We start from the raw sequence: 17393 nt of genomic DNA on the forward strand, positions 1-17393 counted from the left end.
TTCTCCTCCAAACAAAAAGCGGTACTATTTCCATTCAGTAAAACGTCTGATACCCTTAATGGCGTCAACAGTGCAAAATTAGCTCACTGAAAAGGTTTAACCTACATTTTCAAAATCAAATATCAGGATCATGGACATAACTCCCTACTACAAACAGATGCCTTTGCAGAACCAAAAGAATGTCTTTCTTTTTTCCATAAGACACAAGTTAGCTGGCCAGCTAACACCGGCACAAATAAATATGAAAGTTTTTGAGCGGCGTTTGCTCCAACAATTGCAGTTATATTTCCTTGAATCTCTATTTATATGCTCAGAATTTCCAGTGAAACTAGGAATGATGCATGGTTTTTCTTCCTGTAGCAATTTAAAAGTCATGACTATAAGTGCAAAAATGAGAAGTATTATCCTACAACCTTCAAATCATAGTAAACTCTCAAGATTACAAGGAAAGAGCACAATATCAGCTAATTGAGAATAATACCACAATAAGAATAGAAAGTCAGAGAATTATAACCTTTACAACTAGTTTATCTGTCTTCCTTGCATTTCATTGATAACATAAATAAATAAAGTAATACGGGATACAAAGTCCACAACTGAACCAAAAAGGGAAGTTTATCTGTGCATGTATTGCAGAATCACGGAACACATGGCTTGAAAAGAAGGAAAACAAAGAAATATACACCAGTATTCCATACTAAAAGAAAGGTCCTAGTAATATGCTCTAGTTATAACACCAGAATTTCTACTCACACCGTCTAACAAGCACAAAAAATCTTTCAGGCAGGTGAAAGACGAACTAAACAATAGGCAGGAAATATCCTTACGGTAGATTTCTAGCTCTGAACAAATTGAGAAGTTTACCTTCAATCACTACGCCTAGGCTTCTTAAAATGTCTTATGATAAAAGTTTCTGCATACAGTGGATAATTTTTTCTGATCAAACCCTTTATACATTTCCAGTATGAAAAGTCAACCAGCTCTCCATCCTTTCGGACTATGAATAAGCATCGTGATCTATCGAAATCAGGATGATAGCCAATCTGTCAACCAGAACACATAAAATTGCAGCATCGATCAATTTTGTCCGAGTGACATGCAGTATATAGCACTTTTGGTATTAGTAGTAATAACAGCATATACTCAGCAGTAAAAAAAAACACATGCGGCAGCACTTATTCTTTGTTATAATACCAGCAATACTAATAGTGTAGGAGTTGTGGCAGCAACAGCTAAACATTTTACCCAGAGACAAGGGAAGCTGTATTTCATTTTGTCTCAAACTAAAATGATACATAAATCATGTCTGTTAGACCTGTTTTTATCTCTAAAATTCTTTGATTGTGTTGTCACCAAGAAGAACAAGGAGAGATAAGAAGATCTTGATGCGTGGTTATAATGATAATATGCTCAGTAGCAAATTTGACAAACAGTTAAAGTGGACCAATAGCTGAAGAACTTCACTTGAGCAAAAACCATAGAATATGTCTTCCCCAACCTATGGTCAAATGAGTTGATAATCTCTAAACTTCCACTTCAAGCTAAAGCATGGATTGTAGTTCCAAAAGAAAAAAAAGAAAAATCCTTCAAGTATCTCTTAAACATTGGCAGAAGTGAATGAAATGGTAGGGGTAAATATCATTTGTCAAGTCAGTGGTGGTGCAATACGAACAGTCAGCTCATATCTGTAACAGATTTTTTTCTTTTTTTGTTCGAAGCATCTGTATGGAATGCTATCATGTATACTTTCAACTACCAGTCACAAGATAAAGCTAAGAAAAAGGTTTTACAGAGTCAACCCGAAATATTCTGGGATAAGGTTTTAGTTTAGTTCAGTCAAGTTGTATGCGCCCATTGGCATGTAAACCGGTCAACCAGGGCATCAAAATATGTCCAAGAAATTTTAACTTGAGAATGGAAAAAGTGTTCTTCTATTTCTGTACTCGTATAAAAAACAACAGTGACTAGCATGGAAGACCAGAACTAGACTTTTTCAATATATCTAATAAGTAAGGGAAGTTTTGAGAATGAGAGAGACCGTGATATAATCTACTCCACTTCCAATTTTCTTTTCACATTGTGGATGATATGGAAGCACCCTTTCCAGGATTGTTCGCTCATGCTCAGGACTTAGCCTATCCCCACTTTCATACCTGTAATTAGAAAGAAAATCAGAAAAAGTGATCTACGGCCAAAAGTAACAACAAATATCATAATTTTCTTTCACATATTCATGAAGAAAGCAGGAGGTGGTATGCAGACAACCATATTATATTGCAATTATTATTTTTGAGTGAACAGAACAATGCAATTGGGACTGAAGAGGTTTGGTAGATGCAGCTCACCCCCAACTTTTAAGGCATAAGTACCGAACCTACACCGATTTGTATGAGAAATAATGTGTTTCTTGCCTGCACTGACACAGTGCTCGTTTCACCAAACATTTCCAAACAATTTATACCATAACTAAAACTTCAAAAATGATGTTAGCATTGGTGCAAGAAGTTTAACAAAAATGATAGGAGAGCAAAATTATCACTAAAAACTAGACGTGGAGTAATAGAATGTGCGCCAAAAGTATTACCCTAAATTTTGTCTAGAAGCTCCAAGAACACTCTGAAATCCGTCTGCAATTGACACTAACATTTCCACTCAGCTAATGCATCAACTTGACGAACCAGCTAATTAACAAAATGCATAACATTCAAATGGACAGTAAAACACCATGCTAATCAACCACAAACAGTTATTCCAAACATGGAGTGTGAAAAAGGATGGGCCTTGGAGCCGAAATTCTCAAATTTGCCTCGTTTCATCTTCTCTTAACCGATTCAAAAGACAAAATGAAGCATTTGATCCTGTAAAAAGAAAGTCTGAGAACTTGATCTCACCAAACTCAACAGAAAACAATCTCTATCCTTAGGCTGTGTATGGTTTTCTATTATTCGATATTGGAAGTGCATCTTACGGAAAACTAGTTGAATTTGAATAGAATAGCAATCCGCATTTTGCTGGAGAACCAAACACAGCTTTACTAAATTACCAATGACTTCATTCAGCATTCTCCCTAGAAATGCAAGCATAGTACTGGTAACATCGCTAAATTCGATTGAAAAATGTTACAATTTTACAAAAAAAAAAAAAATAAAAGCAATAAGCTGGGGAAAAAATGCAATTAAAGTACGAAAATGGAGAGCCTACTTTCCGGAATGAAGAATCATCCTGACAAAGTTAACAAGGGGAACTGTATCCTGCAAAATCTGGTCCTCCCAATCCACCCACGGTTCCACCTCCTCACCACCACTCCTGTACTTGTCATCCTCCTCCACGACGGAATCTTCCCCCTCCGACACAACCGCCGGAGAAACCACCGGCTTTCTCAACAACTGCGCACCGAACGAGTCGGAGCCCCGACCTTCTGAGCCGGTGGTTCTAATGGCAGCATAACGGCGCAATTGAGAGCGGTTATAAGGGTATAATTGGAAGGATAAAGAAGGAGGAGATAAAAGCAAGTTGGATGAGATAGAATTACTACCATGAAAAGGGGAAGAGTTCATAAATTTTGAGGAAGAAATTGAAGCCATTATCATTGTTTAATTTTTTTTTAAAAAAAATATATGTAATCGATGGATGAATCGTTATTATTGTTTAGCTTCAAGATCATCCATGGAGGTTGCTGTGTGTGGGCGGTCCCAAGGGAATGAATGTATGAAGGATAGAAGGAAGGGTAGCAGAAGAAAAAGCAAGCTGAGCTGAGCTAAGCCAAGCTAGTAAGCTGTGTTGGCGGGCTTGGATATTCATTCGGATAAAGTGGAGATTTTCGGGTTGGGACTTGGTTGGTTGGTTGGTCGGTCTATCATTTTCTGTTCTGTACACGCATGGGTCAATGTGGATTCGGGTACCATATGGATATCCGTATTAATTAGCAGCTGTGTTTGTGTTATTTAAGAAATTGTTATTGCTAAACAACACAAGAGAAGATCGCCAGATGTTTGATAATCCAAAGAAAGATTTCGTGGTCAAAGCCTCGTTCTAAAGCTAAACTTAATAGCATGAGTAAGACCCTCCCCGTTTGATAACCCAATTCAATACTTAAATTTAATGGATTCAGATCTTAACATGTTTAGATGTGTTTGATAACTAAAAAGTGAACATCTGAATTAATTAATTGGCACTGAATTTCCTAGACAAAACTTGTTCCAAAAAATAAGTGATAAACTATTCGCTTATTACTGAATGTGGTATAGACTCAAATGTACTAAATTTAATATTTAACAATTGAATAACTTAATGCATTTAGACTTCAGATCTTAGATTTCAATTTTCAAATTTCATTTTTTTTTATCAAACGCACTCTAACTCATCAGACCTTAAAATTGATTCTTCCTAAAGTACTTCAAAATTTGAGCAAGAAATATTAGTATTATCGGTGAACTCCAAACATAGATCATAAAACTTAACCTACAGCATATTTATTCCTTATGAGTATAGAAACCAGGTAATTGAAAAAGCTATGAGACACAATCATAATCTAAATTTGGGATTTCAAAATTTTGGGTGTCAAGGCTCTTCCAAATCGTACTGAATATTTCTAAATAGCATAATTAACCACTCCATTCTTACGTCTTTTTTTTTTTTTTTCCCTTATACTCGCTTGTTTATTGTAGGCTTGCAGCCGCCTTCTGGATGGAGAGAGTCAGGATTGACCTTTTATTTATGCAGCAGTAGTATCTTGAGCGGGCAATTAAGCTGAAAATCTGTAGAGGTGTCATTATCAGGATCGACGAGTTAATTTCAATATGTTTGAACTAGCTGCAAATTAGCGTGTTATATTAGACTTCAAGTATGCAAAAGTCTTTTTTTTTTTTAAAAAAAAAAAAAAAGAGAAGGGCAGACGACTCTATATCCAGCCTATTTGGTCAACTGCTCGCTGGATCATCATCTCTCTTGATAGTTGTGGTTCGTTTTCTGATAGCAAAATGAGATGTCCTGTCATCATCATATTCTTTCTGGGCTTCTTTGCGACACTAATACTTGAATCAAAAGCAACAGCTGATGAGAAAAGCATCCAATATTGTCCCGTGAACCAACGGGCTGTAATGGGGAGTGTTGGTGGGATATTCGATCAGAGCTCTCGTGTGGGAAAGGAGCAAGCAATAGCGGTGGAGATGGCTGTCCATGATTTCAATCGCTGGTCACATTGTTCAAATCTGGCCTTGCATTCTCAAGATTCAAAAGGGAACTCAGCTCGAGCGGTTTCTGCTGGTGAGTTTCCTCTCCCCAACTCTTATCATCATCGGACACACTTATATAGGCAAATACATAAAACTTTTCCTCCTCACCATTTCCATATGAACTCGCCCGCTTGGTAAAGAGTTTGGCACTCATGCAGCAGCAAATTTAGTTTTGTTGCCTGAAATCGTGCAAGATTAGTTATAGATGGTGCTAAGAAGTGGAGACTACCAATTGTTAATTCAGACCTGAAATGAAAGGGCAAATTATATTGCAACGTACAATCCAATATTTATTTCCACAGTTTTTTTTTATGGCAAAACAATAGAACTACTTCTTTCAAGTCTAAATTGCATTTGGACTTTGGAAAGATAATGTTGGCATTTCATCCAACAATTACTGTAAAAATAAAAATTCAAACTGCGACATTCACACCAACCAAATGAAAGAGTTGACTACCATTTTACGTTTTGATTTACAAATAGTAGCTAACATGATGAGCACCAGTCGGCGACAAATTGAGCACCAGTCGGGCTGCATGCCCTTAACCAAAGGGTTTCTAAAAACGGGAAAGTAATTCGAAAGAAATGGCAACCAGTTTCAAAAGGGAGGAAGCTATACATATACTAGCAAATTACTATTTACTAGTTTCGAAAAGGGAGGAAGCTATATAGAATTCGACATGTAGGCAACTAGAACGCCATGAACATTTATGTGATCTACTTCGAGGTAATTTTTTTAATGTAGCCAGAAACTAATAATCTCCAAAAGTGAAATACTGAGCTTACCTGCCTTGCCATGTGATTTTTTTTTTTCCTGGCATCTAGTGACTGAGCTTGTAAACAAGAAGCAAGCGCAAGTCATAATTGGACAGCTGACCTTGCAAGAAGCAACTCTGCTTTGGGATTTTGACAAAGTCGCCAAAGACATCCCCGTCATTTCCACAGTTCCGACTGCCACCTCTCCACCCTTCCTACCTTCTCAGCCTCCATCCTTCATCAGGATGACTACTGATACTACTCTCCAAATGCAAGGAATTGCTGCCATAATTGGCCAGTTCAGGTGGCGGAGGGTGATTGCAGTTTATGAACATAGCAACAGCTTTTCTGCAGATTCCGGGCTCATCACTCACCTCGCTGACTCGCTCTGGGCCGTAGAGGCCGGCTTGGAATATTATTCAGCTTTCCCTCGCGTAGTTTCTCAGACAAACCCACAAAAATTCATTGAGGAGGAGCTGAGCAAGCTCAGAACCAAGAACATCAAGGTCTTTACTGTCTTACAGGCTTCTCTAGAGTTTGCAGTGATGCTTTTTGAGAAGGCTAAAAAATTGGGCATGATGAACAAGGGTTATGTATGGATTGTGATGTCTGATGTGGCGAACCTTCTTGACTCCGTTCAGTCATCGGTGTTGCTCAATCATATGCAAGGTGTAATTGGATTGAAAACCAAGTATTTGGACACTAGTGATTCTTTTCGAACATTCGAGCTGAGGTTTAGAAGAAGATATGGATCAGAATATCCTGAAGAAGAAAAGCATTCTAGTCCAAGCATATACGCTCTTCAAGCTTACGATGCAACATGGGCACTTGCCAAGGCAATACAAAAATCAGAAAAAAATGGTCTACAAAATTCTACTAATTTAGGTAATTCCATTTTATCTAGTAATTTTGAGGGTCTGAGTGGAATAGTAAGCTTCAAGAATGGTGCTTTATTGCAGAAGCCTGTCTATCAATTAGTGAATGTGATTGGTAAAAGCTACCAAGAGATAGCAATATGGTCACCTGATGAATTTGGTTTGTCGGAGGACCGGATTAAAGGTGATGGAACGAATATTAGAATTGGACATGAATATGGCAAAACGTGGGATTTGGGTACAATTATTTGGCCAGGTGGTCAGTTGGCAGTTCCCAAGGGAATGGAATTGGGTAGCACTGCAAAACCTTTGAGAATTGGAGTCCCCGCAAAAGGTGCATTTAATCAGTTTGTGAATGTTACTTTTGACCAGCTTAGCAATGAAACAACCATCACTGGATTTACCATCCAAGTGTTCGATGCTGTAGTCAAGCGCTTACCTTACCACTTGCATTATGTGCTAGTCCCATATAGCGGTTCGTATGATCAAATGGTGGATGAAGTCCACAATAAGGTACTGCTCTAACCAAAATAGTTCAGTTTGACCATGTAACTGTGGATTAAGTACAGTCTACCTTTAGTATTTTTCCATTGAATATATAGACATTAAATAGTAGAAAAAGAATGAGAAAGTGTTCAAAGTTCAAACGGATGGACACTAATCTAGTTATTTGGCTATAAAGAGCTTTTATGCAGCAATAGGTGACATAGAAATAATGGCGAACCGATATGAGATTGCAGACTTCTCGCAGCCCTATTTGGATTCTGGCCTTGTCATGGTGGTCGCTGTAAAACCAGACACTATAGCAACGAAAATTCTTGTTCTAAAAGCATTCAAGTTGAGCATGTGGACGATTATGGCTGCAATGACCATGTACACAGGGGTGACAATTTGGTTATACGAACATGCAAATGAGAATCCAGATTTTGGAGGAACGTTCCCTCAAAATATTAGGACCATGCTCTGGTATTCTGTTACCGTTCTATCTTTTGCTAATAGTAAGTTGATTCCTACTTGAAAATATCTATCATTTGGAGGACTATTCAATGTACATTTATCTTTAATTTGAGACATATTTTCGTTGAGGCTTCACAAATTTCACTTAAACTTTGATGGGGAGATTTCTACAAGGATTTTAGATCATTAAGACAAGACAGAATGGTTTATTGACGTTTATTTGGCAAATGATCATTTACAGGAGAAACTATCAGGAGCAATTTATCACGCCTGGTGCTGCAAACATGGTTATTTGTCACTCTGGTTGTGACAGCATGTTTTACTGCATCGGTTACTACCTTGATGACTAGTCCGAGGAACAAACCATCTATTGGAGACATCGATTATCTACTAGCCACAAATGCACCTGTCGGGTGCAATGGGAATTCTTTCATTGATCGTTTCCTGATCGATGCTCTCCACTTTAGGCCTGAAAATATCAGGAAAATTGGGTCCTTAAGTGAATATCCTGGAAAATTTGAAAGCGGAGAGATAAAAGCAGCCTTTTTTGTTGCCCCCCATGCCAAAATCTACCTAGCCGAACACTGCAAAGGCTATACAATGGCAGGCCCCAGCATCAAACTCGGTGGCTTTGGATTTGTAAGACCGAACTTTAATCCAGTCTTGAGTCTTGACACATTTCATTTCGTAATATTAGTTGGTTCAATTCTGCTTCTACATGATGGAGTTAATTTATTGATCCTTACTAATACACTGGCGATGAGATATTTGTTGATGATAATAATATGTCAGACAGGTTAATAAGCTCTTTTCTAGACCATCTGCTAAAGATCGAGCTCCATCACCCACTATGTGTCTTGAAAGGGGAAAAAAAAAAAAAAAAACTGCACTTACTATCAAGCATGACATGATCATTCAATCTTGACACATTTTGTACTGATAAACAGAAGAATAATGGTTCTGTTTATTTAATATTTTCTATGTATTGATTCTCTTTTGTTGCCCCTTTAATTTGTGTTTGACCTGTATATCTTCTGCTCTAAGCTGGGCTCATTTACAATTTCCTCGTTTTGGTCTCTCAGGTCTTTCAAAAGGGTTCTCCTTTGGCTGCTGATATTTCAGAGGCCATTTTAAAAGTAACGCAGACGGGAACCATAGATGAATTGGAGAAACACATGTTTTCGTTTTCAACATGCTCTTCTTCATCCACGGGAGGGGATCACGATCAAGGCCAAGGCCCTGATGGAGTAGGTATTGAACCTTTCTTTGTTCTTTTCCTAGTTTCGGGCGGCCTTCTTGCACTTGCATCTCTGAACGCAATCCTCCGCCTACTGAAAAAGCACTTGGCCAATCATGGCTTTATAAACGGAAGAGTCCTTCGGTGGGCGTCACTGCTTCTTGCTCGAGCTTTCACAAAATCTGGGACAACCCTTTTGAGGAAAACCCCAATTATTCAGAGACCGAATAACGAAATAAATATGCATCGTAATGAACTGGAGCCAGATTTGAGGGCCATTGAGCTAGCAACCAACGTTCTCAGTTAAGTTCTTTCCTCCTAATTATGTGTAGAGTTCACAATTTCTTTGTTTCAGATCATCCAATTTATGATAAATACTGTTGTATGAAATGTATAGACGTCTTTATTAATTAAAAAAAGGATAGGAATCTGAAGGAGGACTTTTGTTTTTCTTGAAAAATGTTAATGCTACTCCTTTATTTGTTACCAACATTTTTTTTTTTTTTGTTTTGGATCTTTGACAATGTGAACTGGACAAGTTCCATTTAAATTCACAATCAAAACAAAGGTTATGGCCATGTTTATCGTTTCACATCAGTAAAGCAAGCAGTCAGCCAGGAGGAATGACATTAATATTTCTGTCTCTTTCTTTTCTTTTCTTTTTTTCCCCTGAGTTCCGCCTATTTTCAAAGTATCCAAAATCTATTCCATAATGGAAAAACATACGTGAACTTTCTAGACTATATCAAGATTGGCTGGTATGTAAACCATCTGTTATCATTTTCAAGAACTTTGCTAAGCGAAAGAATTATCAACAATATATGGTCATAACTTCACAGATGATTTTTGTGAGACAAGAACCTCAAGTGCCATCGGGCAACACGAGAGCCAAGAGATAAAATCCTTGACTAAGTAATTGGATCTCCCAGAAACCAAAACATCCACAAGCATTGGGACATTAGCAAGCACTAGAGTTTCTGCTTTAGTAATTTTAAGTGAGATTAGGTTCGTATCACAGAAAGTGAGGGTTTCTAAATGGGAAGGTCATCTCCAAATTCTTCAATGCTGAGACATGAAGACTTGTCAAAACTTGAGAGCCATGCACTTGTAGAAGCTCGAGAAATGGGCTCCCGTGCATGGTTCAAAGTGGCGACCGCGGTCACGGTCTGAACCGTTTCACATCGGTTTCGACATATCGATTTTGGTCTCGGCGAGACGTGAATTTTTGAAATATTTAATATGCTAAAAATTGTAAAATATATGATAAACAAAAATAATTAAAAAATTAGTAAAAATAATAAAAATTCAAGTTGATTTGGAGTGATTTGGTATAACTCGACCGTTTCAAGTCGTCACGGTCTCAGCTGAGTCTTCGAACCATGCTCCCGTGCAAGAAGAATTCAAGAACTTCCCTAGTCACATAAACATTAATCAAATTTCAGTGTTTTGAGTGGCTTAAAATCAACCACTTCATGAGGATGACTGCTCAGGCCGAGGGATCCAAGCCAAAACGTATAACCATTTGAGGGAACACATAAATTCTCGCCGTTCTCTAACAAGTTCAATTCTAGCCTTTGCTCTCTCCTTGCAAGTGCATCCTGAATCCATTTGTCAATCTCAACTTGAGAAGACTTGTCCAAATTAAAAAAAAAAAACCCTAAATTCATCCAGTGTCAAGGCTTTGGATGGTTGCAGTACATTGTCTACCCATTAAACATACTTGCACCTTTCCCTTTTGCGGAACCTGCTATGGTTTGATGTATCAGCTAGGGCTGCCAACTTGTCTAACACTACAGAAGCATCAAAATCAAGCCAAGGAACGCGCATCCACAGATCTATCCAACGTTTTGAGAGAATACTTGTTCTAGCAGCTTCTTTAAGTGTCAGGAAAGACGGGATGCGATGCGAACAAGAACTTCCAGTTGATAGTTCGCCAATCAGATCCTTCAAGACTTGCTCTTTGTTTCCACACTATTAAGTGAGGGAAGAAGAAAATTTATAAAAGTTGCAGTAATTTAGAGCAAAATCGTTGGATGAATAGCAGAGCTCCACAAATACAGTAAACAAAAGAAAATTTATGTTATTTAGGTTGATCCAAGGCCTTACCTTCGCCAGTCCATTCGTCGGTCCAAATGTTTTAAGCAGCACCCCCCCTTAGACCCATCAAGATTTAAACTTTCTGCTAATTTTCCTTCCTGCTCCTTATCAAACTTCCTTGCAGACTCAAAATTCAATGTTACCCAAAAAAGTTATCAAATTTGTGCATCAAAGGGAAAGGAAGCACAGTATTAGGCCTTGAACTGACCAAAGTGTAGTAAATTTCAATATAAAAACGTTACCCTCCTCGGAAAGAAAAGGTAATATTACATAAAATAAGACCAAGTAGAGAGGTTTCCAGAGTAAATAGCCTACTAAACAACTAAGGATGCCAGAAGTGTAAGCATGGCAGGAGCCAAAATTATATCCAAGTAATAAAAACTCGGTCTTGGCATTGGAAAACAAAGCCAGTGATAAAATTGGCATCAGAATAGAATACCCTAATGATAAGATTTGATCTTTGGCATGACCTCTAAATTAAAGCATACTGCAAAAACAATATCAACCTAAACGTGAAACACAGATCCGAAAATTAATGACAAAAGCAACAAAAGAACACAATCCACAAACCATCAAGTGCTAGTACCCCACAACCAACCAAGTTCTAGTACGAAGGTCAGAGACCTTCAAATAATTAGAATTTCATCTTTCTTTTTTATCATAATTCAAGGCAACAAGGGGAAAAAACGACAAAGATCGATACAAAGAAAAACATGAGTTAAAAAAAATTGAGAAATTTTAAATCCCAAAGAAACGAAATATGGTGCAATGGCTATTGGCTAAGGCCCCCAAACAAAAAAAAAAAATTTAACAACTAGATTTTATCCTTCCTTTTTTATACCAAAAAACTTCAACTCCCTAATGCTGATGTTTCAAAATTTTTATGGTACCAGTTTCGAAGTTAATCGGAATTGAGTCCGTAGGAACTTGGGAGTTCAAACACAGCACCATCAGATGCCAAGGGAAGACAAAGTGGATTCCTAATGGCCTCTTCTTCAAGCTTGCAAAGGATGCAGGAACAGAAATACGAAGCAGAAGAACGAACCGATGAAAATAACGACAATCACACAATCTCAGACTCTGTGCATCCTTAAAAATCATAAACTGTACGGATCCTTAAATTACCATGGATTGGACTGAAGCCGTTCTTCCTGAAACATGCAAATAACAACAACCCAGAGTTCAGAAGGCCATTCCCTCGTAACATCGGGCCCATGCTTTGGTTTGCTGTTACCATTCTATCATTTGCTCAGAGTAAGTTTCACTGATTACACTCCAATCAAAAAAGGCTTTTTAATGAAAGAAGACTTTCTAATCTAAGGATATATAGTAACAATTTTTTGACGCAAAATTATCCCTTTACAGGAAAATCTATCAGAAGCAATCTGTCATGGCTGGTGCTTAGCAACATGGTTGTTTGTCACGGTGGTTGTGACGACATGTTTTAGTACAGCTGTTACTTCATGGATGACTGTTCCAAAGATTGAACCATCTATAGTCGAAATCGATTATCTATTAGGGACCGATGCACCTGTTGGCTGCAATAACAATTCCTACATCGGTCGTTTCTTGACAAATGTTTTGCAATTCAAGCCAGAAAATGTCAGGCCAATTGGGTCCATCAGCCATTACCCTGAAGCTTTCCAGAGGGGAGACATCAAAGTAGCTTTCTTGGCAGCCCCACATGCCAAAGTCTTCCTTGCAAAGTATTGCGAAGGCTACTCCGTAGGAGGGCCCAGATTCAAACTTGGTGGCTTTGGATTTGTAAGATTAGTAGTAAGATCCAGATCCCAGTCAAATTCATTGTGTTTTAACATATTTATTCCTATATTAACTTATCTTAGCTGGGCTCATCACGGTATTCGTTTTTTTTTTTTTTCTGGTCTCAGGTCTTCCCAAAGGGTTCTCTTTTGGCTGATGATATTTCAGGGGCTATTCCAAAGATAACATTGACAGAAACGATCGATCAAATGGAAAAAAGCACGCTTTCATCTCTAAACTGCTCTTCATCAGCGGGGAAGATAATCAAGGCCCTAGTAAAATAGGCACCGAACCTTTTCTTTTTCTGTTCCTAGTATCAGGCAGCCTTCTTGTGGTTGCATTTGTGAATGCAGTTGCACGTCTACTGGAAAGGCATTGCTCGATTTTTGACTGTATACAAGCATCATTGATAAACAGAAAAGCTCTTCACAAAATTTGGAACAAGAAATTTAAGGGTTCCTAACATGCACAGACATTCAAGGGATCGAGACAAATCAGGAGCAGGATTTTTGCTATGATCTCAAACCTAGTTAGTAAAGAGGATAGCTTTTATGAACATGGTAATCAGAAATTATATGCCAGCTTTTCTCGTGCCCCGTGTCACTCATCTTGCTGTTGCATAATATTTGAAGGTGTCATGTTTTCAACCTCACAATGAGCTTTCCGTGGAGAATTCTACTTCACGTCATTGTTCGCTGGAAATTGCTGGACAGTGATCCTTTAATGAAGGTTGCAAGGTCCAGTGGTCGTTTTGTGCTGTAGGACCAGTTGTAGTCCACAATGTACCAAGACAGTGAAAGCCTAGGAAATTGAAACAGCCAAAAAGAAAAGAATGCAGCGGTGCTTACCGTTTACTATGGCATTGGTCAATTTGTTTTAACGGCCGCAGGGTATAATTGGAAAGAAAACGAAGAAGGAGATAAAAGCAAGTGGGATGAGATAGACCTTTTTTTTTTTTAAGAGATAGTTACTATGAAGAGGGGAAGTGTTAATAAATTTTTGGGAAGAAATTGAAGCCATTAGCATTTAGAATTTTTTTTAAAAATATTTTTGGGTATTGGATGAATTACTATTCTTTAGCTTCAAGATCATCCATTGAAGTTGTTGTTTATTGGTGGTCCGAACTAGTCAAGTGAATGATAGATAGAAGAAGGGTAGTAGAAGGCTGCGGGCTGGATATGTTCGGATAAAGGGGAGATTTTCTGATTGGGTGGTCTATTTTCTGTGGATGAATTCGGGTACTAGGTGCATTTCCGGTAATAAATAGCCTTGGCGTTTTTTCTTATATATATATATATAATTTTTTTTCTATTAGTTAAGAAATCATTCTTGCTATATGCTAAACAACACAAAATAAGATTTTTTTTTTTTTAGTTTCAAACAAGAAAGGGGTGGAAATTAAAAAGCGAGAAAAGGATTGGGGATTTGAACTCATAATCTCTAATTTTTAAAATCTCAACCTTTAAAAGAAAATTGCTAGATAGAAATAAAAAGATAAAATACTGACAAGATATAAACTAATAGTTAAGAGTTTTTTTTTCGTAAAATTAAAGCATTTGAAACCTTCCTATTCTCCTTAAAATAAATATCTTAAATGAAATGTATACATATCTCCAAATCAAAGGGATGCTCATTTGAAGGACGTTTTTTTTTTTTCCTTAAGTGTCTATAATCTATTCCATATAGAAAAAAAAAAAAAGATATGTGAACTTTCTAGACTACATCAACACTTGCTAATATGTGAACCACCTCTTATAATTCTCTAGAACTCAACTCTATTAAGCAGAAAAAAAAAAATCTAGTAAGCAGAAGAATTTTCAAAGTTGGTTTTAACCTTATAAATGACTTTCTTGAAGAGAACTTCCATGCATATTATTCAGAATAAGTCAGAAAAATTCTAAATTCTCGTCAAATTAAAAGGAAGGGAATATTTTGACGACTAAACAATTTTGTACTTTTAAAAAGGAAAAATTAAACATAATGCCCTCTAATTTTGCATTTTGCTACATAACTCCCTTAAAATTTTAAAATATCCACATAGCCCCTATAATTTCATGTAAAGTGAATGATAGATGGAAACCATCACTGAATAAGGTGATTGAACCAAACGCACTCCAAAAATATATGCGAGGGAGTCATAATATCTACTTAGCTCTCCTATGATTTGCATAAATATTCACATTACTCCCTTATAATTTTTGCATATATCTACATTATTTTCATATAGTTTTATACAAAGTAGTTAGGCCATTATTCAATTTAGTACTTAAGTAAGTGCAATACCGACATTTAAACTAATGACATTGCGGATGTTATTTTCCCTCATATTTTCACTTTACATGAAACTATAGTGGAGTTATGTGGATATTTTGAACTATCATGTAGGTCATGTGGTTATGCATGACCACAGGGGGTCATATGTAGTTTAGCCCAATAACATATGAAAAATAAAAGAACACATAGTATTAATGAAAAGGGAAAAAATTGATTGTACGAGATGGGTAGATTGTCCTCAAATTGTAACCCATTTTCATTTTTATGAATAACATGATACTAGTGCTTTGAACTACTTTATAAATGATAGATGTGTTATCTTATCTGATTGTAATTAGTATGAAACTTAATCACTATAAATGATGTCACAAGGTGAGCTGCTGCATTAGTTTCACTATCTATAGTTGCAATAACATTAACACCCTTACTTGAAAGAAAAAATTAACAACATCCTTAATTAGTTACTTATTCCTGCTTCTCCATTTTGAGCCTACTTCCAGGAAAGGTAGAGCCTTCTGGATTGATCTTTGCCAATGAGAAAGTTAAGCTTGAACTGGTCTAGCGAATATGGTTGAACACACAGAACTTGGTGATGGGGATCGAGTTTACATATGTGATATGACTACTTTGGATGGTATTATATTCCTATGAAACGAGTCCTAAGTTTTGGCATTCAAAACATAAACGACGGTTTGACTCAAATTAGTTGAAATAGAAGTCCTGTTAGACTCATTTATTTTTCTCTATTTAAATTACCGCATTTTTATTACCCAAAAAAAAATCCCTTTTATATATATAATCATGTAACAAGAGCACAAATGCAGACTCAAGTAATTTGTGATTCTGAATTGTGAAAGCATTTTTTTTAGTCTCAAGAGAAGGGAGAAAGAAAAAAAATTTAAACAAAAAATTTCATGATCACTTGACTGATATATTCTTTCCTGCTGAATTAAGTCTTAGGTTAATCTGTATCAGTTTTTCAAGCATTTCATTTAAACTTGAAATATCTGTTTAATCATTACAAAATTTCCATGAAGTTTCCTAATTGAGCTCAAGGAGGAGGTGTCATCATCAAAGCAGTTGTACTCTCTTTTTAAAGTTATTTTTAATCTGTTCAGCTCAATCGTGCCAATAATAGATTCTGTCATGCTTAGGGTTTAGAAAAATGATCAACCACATCACTCATGCCAAGTAAATTGATCGTTGGCCGCCTGTTGTCCATGACTGAGTATTCGGTGCCTGTGGTCAGTCTCCTCGTTGTTCAAAGATGGTTTCTCATATTCAAGATTCAGAATGTCAAGTAAATAACCGATATCGCTGCTCAGCGCAAGCAGCTCCTGCTGAACCAACTCCTAATAGAGGAATTGGCCACCACATTAATCATGGGGTGGAAGATCAAGGGTTCAAACTTTGTCTCCCATCAACATGACTCTATATGAGATTTGTTCTAAAAAATTCACACGAGTGTGTGGTGCATCCATCTGGTCTGATGATGGTTCAACCTCCGTCTGGTCTGATAGTGGTTCAATCCCCATCAGGTTCCCTCCGACTCAGTTGAGCCACCTCTTAGAGTAGGTTTCCCCCTTCCTCCCAAGTAGGAATAGTAGTAGATTAGACAAAACTAGATGTGGCGTTGCATAAAAAAAAAAAAAAAAAAGCAGCTGCTGCTGGTTACAAAATTCTAATGAGCCATTTTGCTTTCTGAAAATGCTCGTCATTATCATTATCCACGATATGTATTGTTTAATTAATGCCATGGCTGAAACAGGACTTGCATATATATACAGTAAGGGTGGTAATTAAGGGTTGTACAGACATTAATTTAATAACAGCCATATCACAGTATGTCCAACAATTATTTCAAAGAATAGATTAGGTAAAAGGAAAACAGAAAAAGACGCGTAGAGTACTTTTCTCTGTACCAATTTTTCTCTAAAGCTTTTAGCGCCTTTGACCCGATTTTGGTAATTTCCAATTCTTCATGCCTCTCCAACTGTTGTTTTGACCTTGTTTAGCAAAGGAAATAACAGTAGTTAAGTTAGCTAGCGGAAATTGCATCAGAATTCAGAGCTACCAGAAAGTCCTTAGAGTTCATCAAAGGAGTAATTAAGAGGGGTCATTATCAGGAATTTTTCACTGCTAAATGTATTTGAATATATAAGTCAAGAAGGCCAACTCATTTGATTGTCATTTGCCCTTCAT

General features: G+C 37.0%; 2 protein-coding genes and 1 long non-coding RNA gene across 5 annotated transcripts; 1 reads left to right on the forward strand and 2 right to left on the reverse strand.

Annotated features, from left to right (window-relative positions):
• Positions 1–3799, reverse strand: LOC113713038 (protein DCL, chloroplastic-like). Of its 3 annotated transcripts, none has more exons than XM_027236739.2 (4): positions 3202–3797; positions 2039–2153; positions 865–1043; positions 1–101 (listed from the first exon to the last, which is right to left on the reverse strand). In XM_027236739.2, exons 1-3 carry the CDS (start codon positions 3588–3590, stop codon positions 867–869), a joined length of 681 nt encoding a protein of 226 aa, XP_027092540.1. In that variant the 5' UTR covers positions 3591–3797; the 3' UTR covers positions 1–101; positions 865–866. The 3 variants fall into 3 exon arrangements, with proteins under 3 accessions (XP_027092540.1, XP_071923816.1, XP_027092539.1); XM_072067715.1 differs by having other exon boundaries at positions 1–354; XM_027236738.2 differs by lacking the exon at positions 1–101 and having other exon boundaries at positions 598–1043; positions 3202–3799.
• Positions 3800–4907: 1108 nt separating this feature from the next.
• Positions 4908–9637, forward strand: LOC113711893 (glutamate receptor 2.7-like). Its single transcript, XM_027235126.2, has 5 exons — positions 4908–5265; positions 6060–7378; positions 7548–7863; positions 8064–8461; positions 8905–9637. The coding sequence occupies exons 1-5, from the start codon at positions 4980–4982 to the stop codon at positions 9364–9366; spliced, it is 2781 nt and encodes a 926-aa protein (XP_027090927.1). The 5' UTR covers positions 4908–4979; the 3' UTR covers positions 9367–9637.
• Positions 9638–10458: 821 nt separating this feature from the next.
• Positions 10459–13792, reverse strand: LOC113710899 (uncharacterized). Its single transcript, XR_003453031.2, has 2 exons — positions 11166–13792; positions 10459–11030 (listed from the first exon to the last, which is right to left on the reverse strand). It is a non-coding gene; the product is annotated as an uncharacterized lncRNA (long non-coding RNA).
• Between the last annotated feature and the right edge of the window lie 3601 nt (positions 13793–17393).

Source organism: Coffea arabica, chromosome 10e (genome assembly GCF_036785885.1).
Source record: "Coffea arabica cultivar ET-39 chromosome 10e, Coffea Arabica ET-39 HiFi, whole genome shotgun sequence".
NCBI lineage: Eukaryota > Viridiplantae > Streptophyta > Magnoliopsida > Gentianales > Rubiaceae > Coffea > Coffea arabica.

Bases quoted from the DNA above. Each gene is read 5' to 3' on its own strand.
- LOC113713038 (XM_027236739.2), bottom strand. From the start codon at position 3,590: ATGATAATGGCTTCAATTTCTTCCTCAAAATTTATGAACTCTTCCCCT. The intron at 2,154-3,201 runs GTAGGCTCTCCA...TTCTAATTACAG, and splicing joins ATGATTCTTCATTCCGGAAA to GTATGAAAGTGGGGATAGGC. The intron at 1,044-2,038 runs GTCTCTCTCATT...TCTGGTTGACAG, and splicing joins GTGGAGTAGATTATATCACG to ATTGGCTATCATCCTGATTT.
- LOC113711893 (XM_027235126.2), top strand. From the start codon at position 4,980: ATGAGATGTCCTGTCATCATCATATTCTTTCTGGGCTTCTTTGCGACA. The intron at 7,379-7,547 runs GTACTGCTCTAA...TTGGCTATAAAG, and splicing joins TGGATGAAGTCCACAATAAG to AGCTTTTATGCAGCAATAGG. The intron at 8,462-8,904 runs GTAAGACCGAAC...TTGGTCTCTCAG, and splicing joins AACTCGGTGGCTTTGGATTT to GTCTTTCAAAAGGGTTCTCC.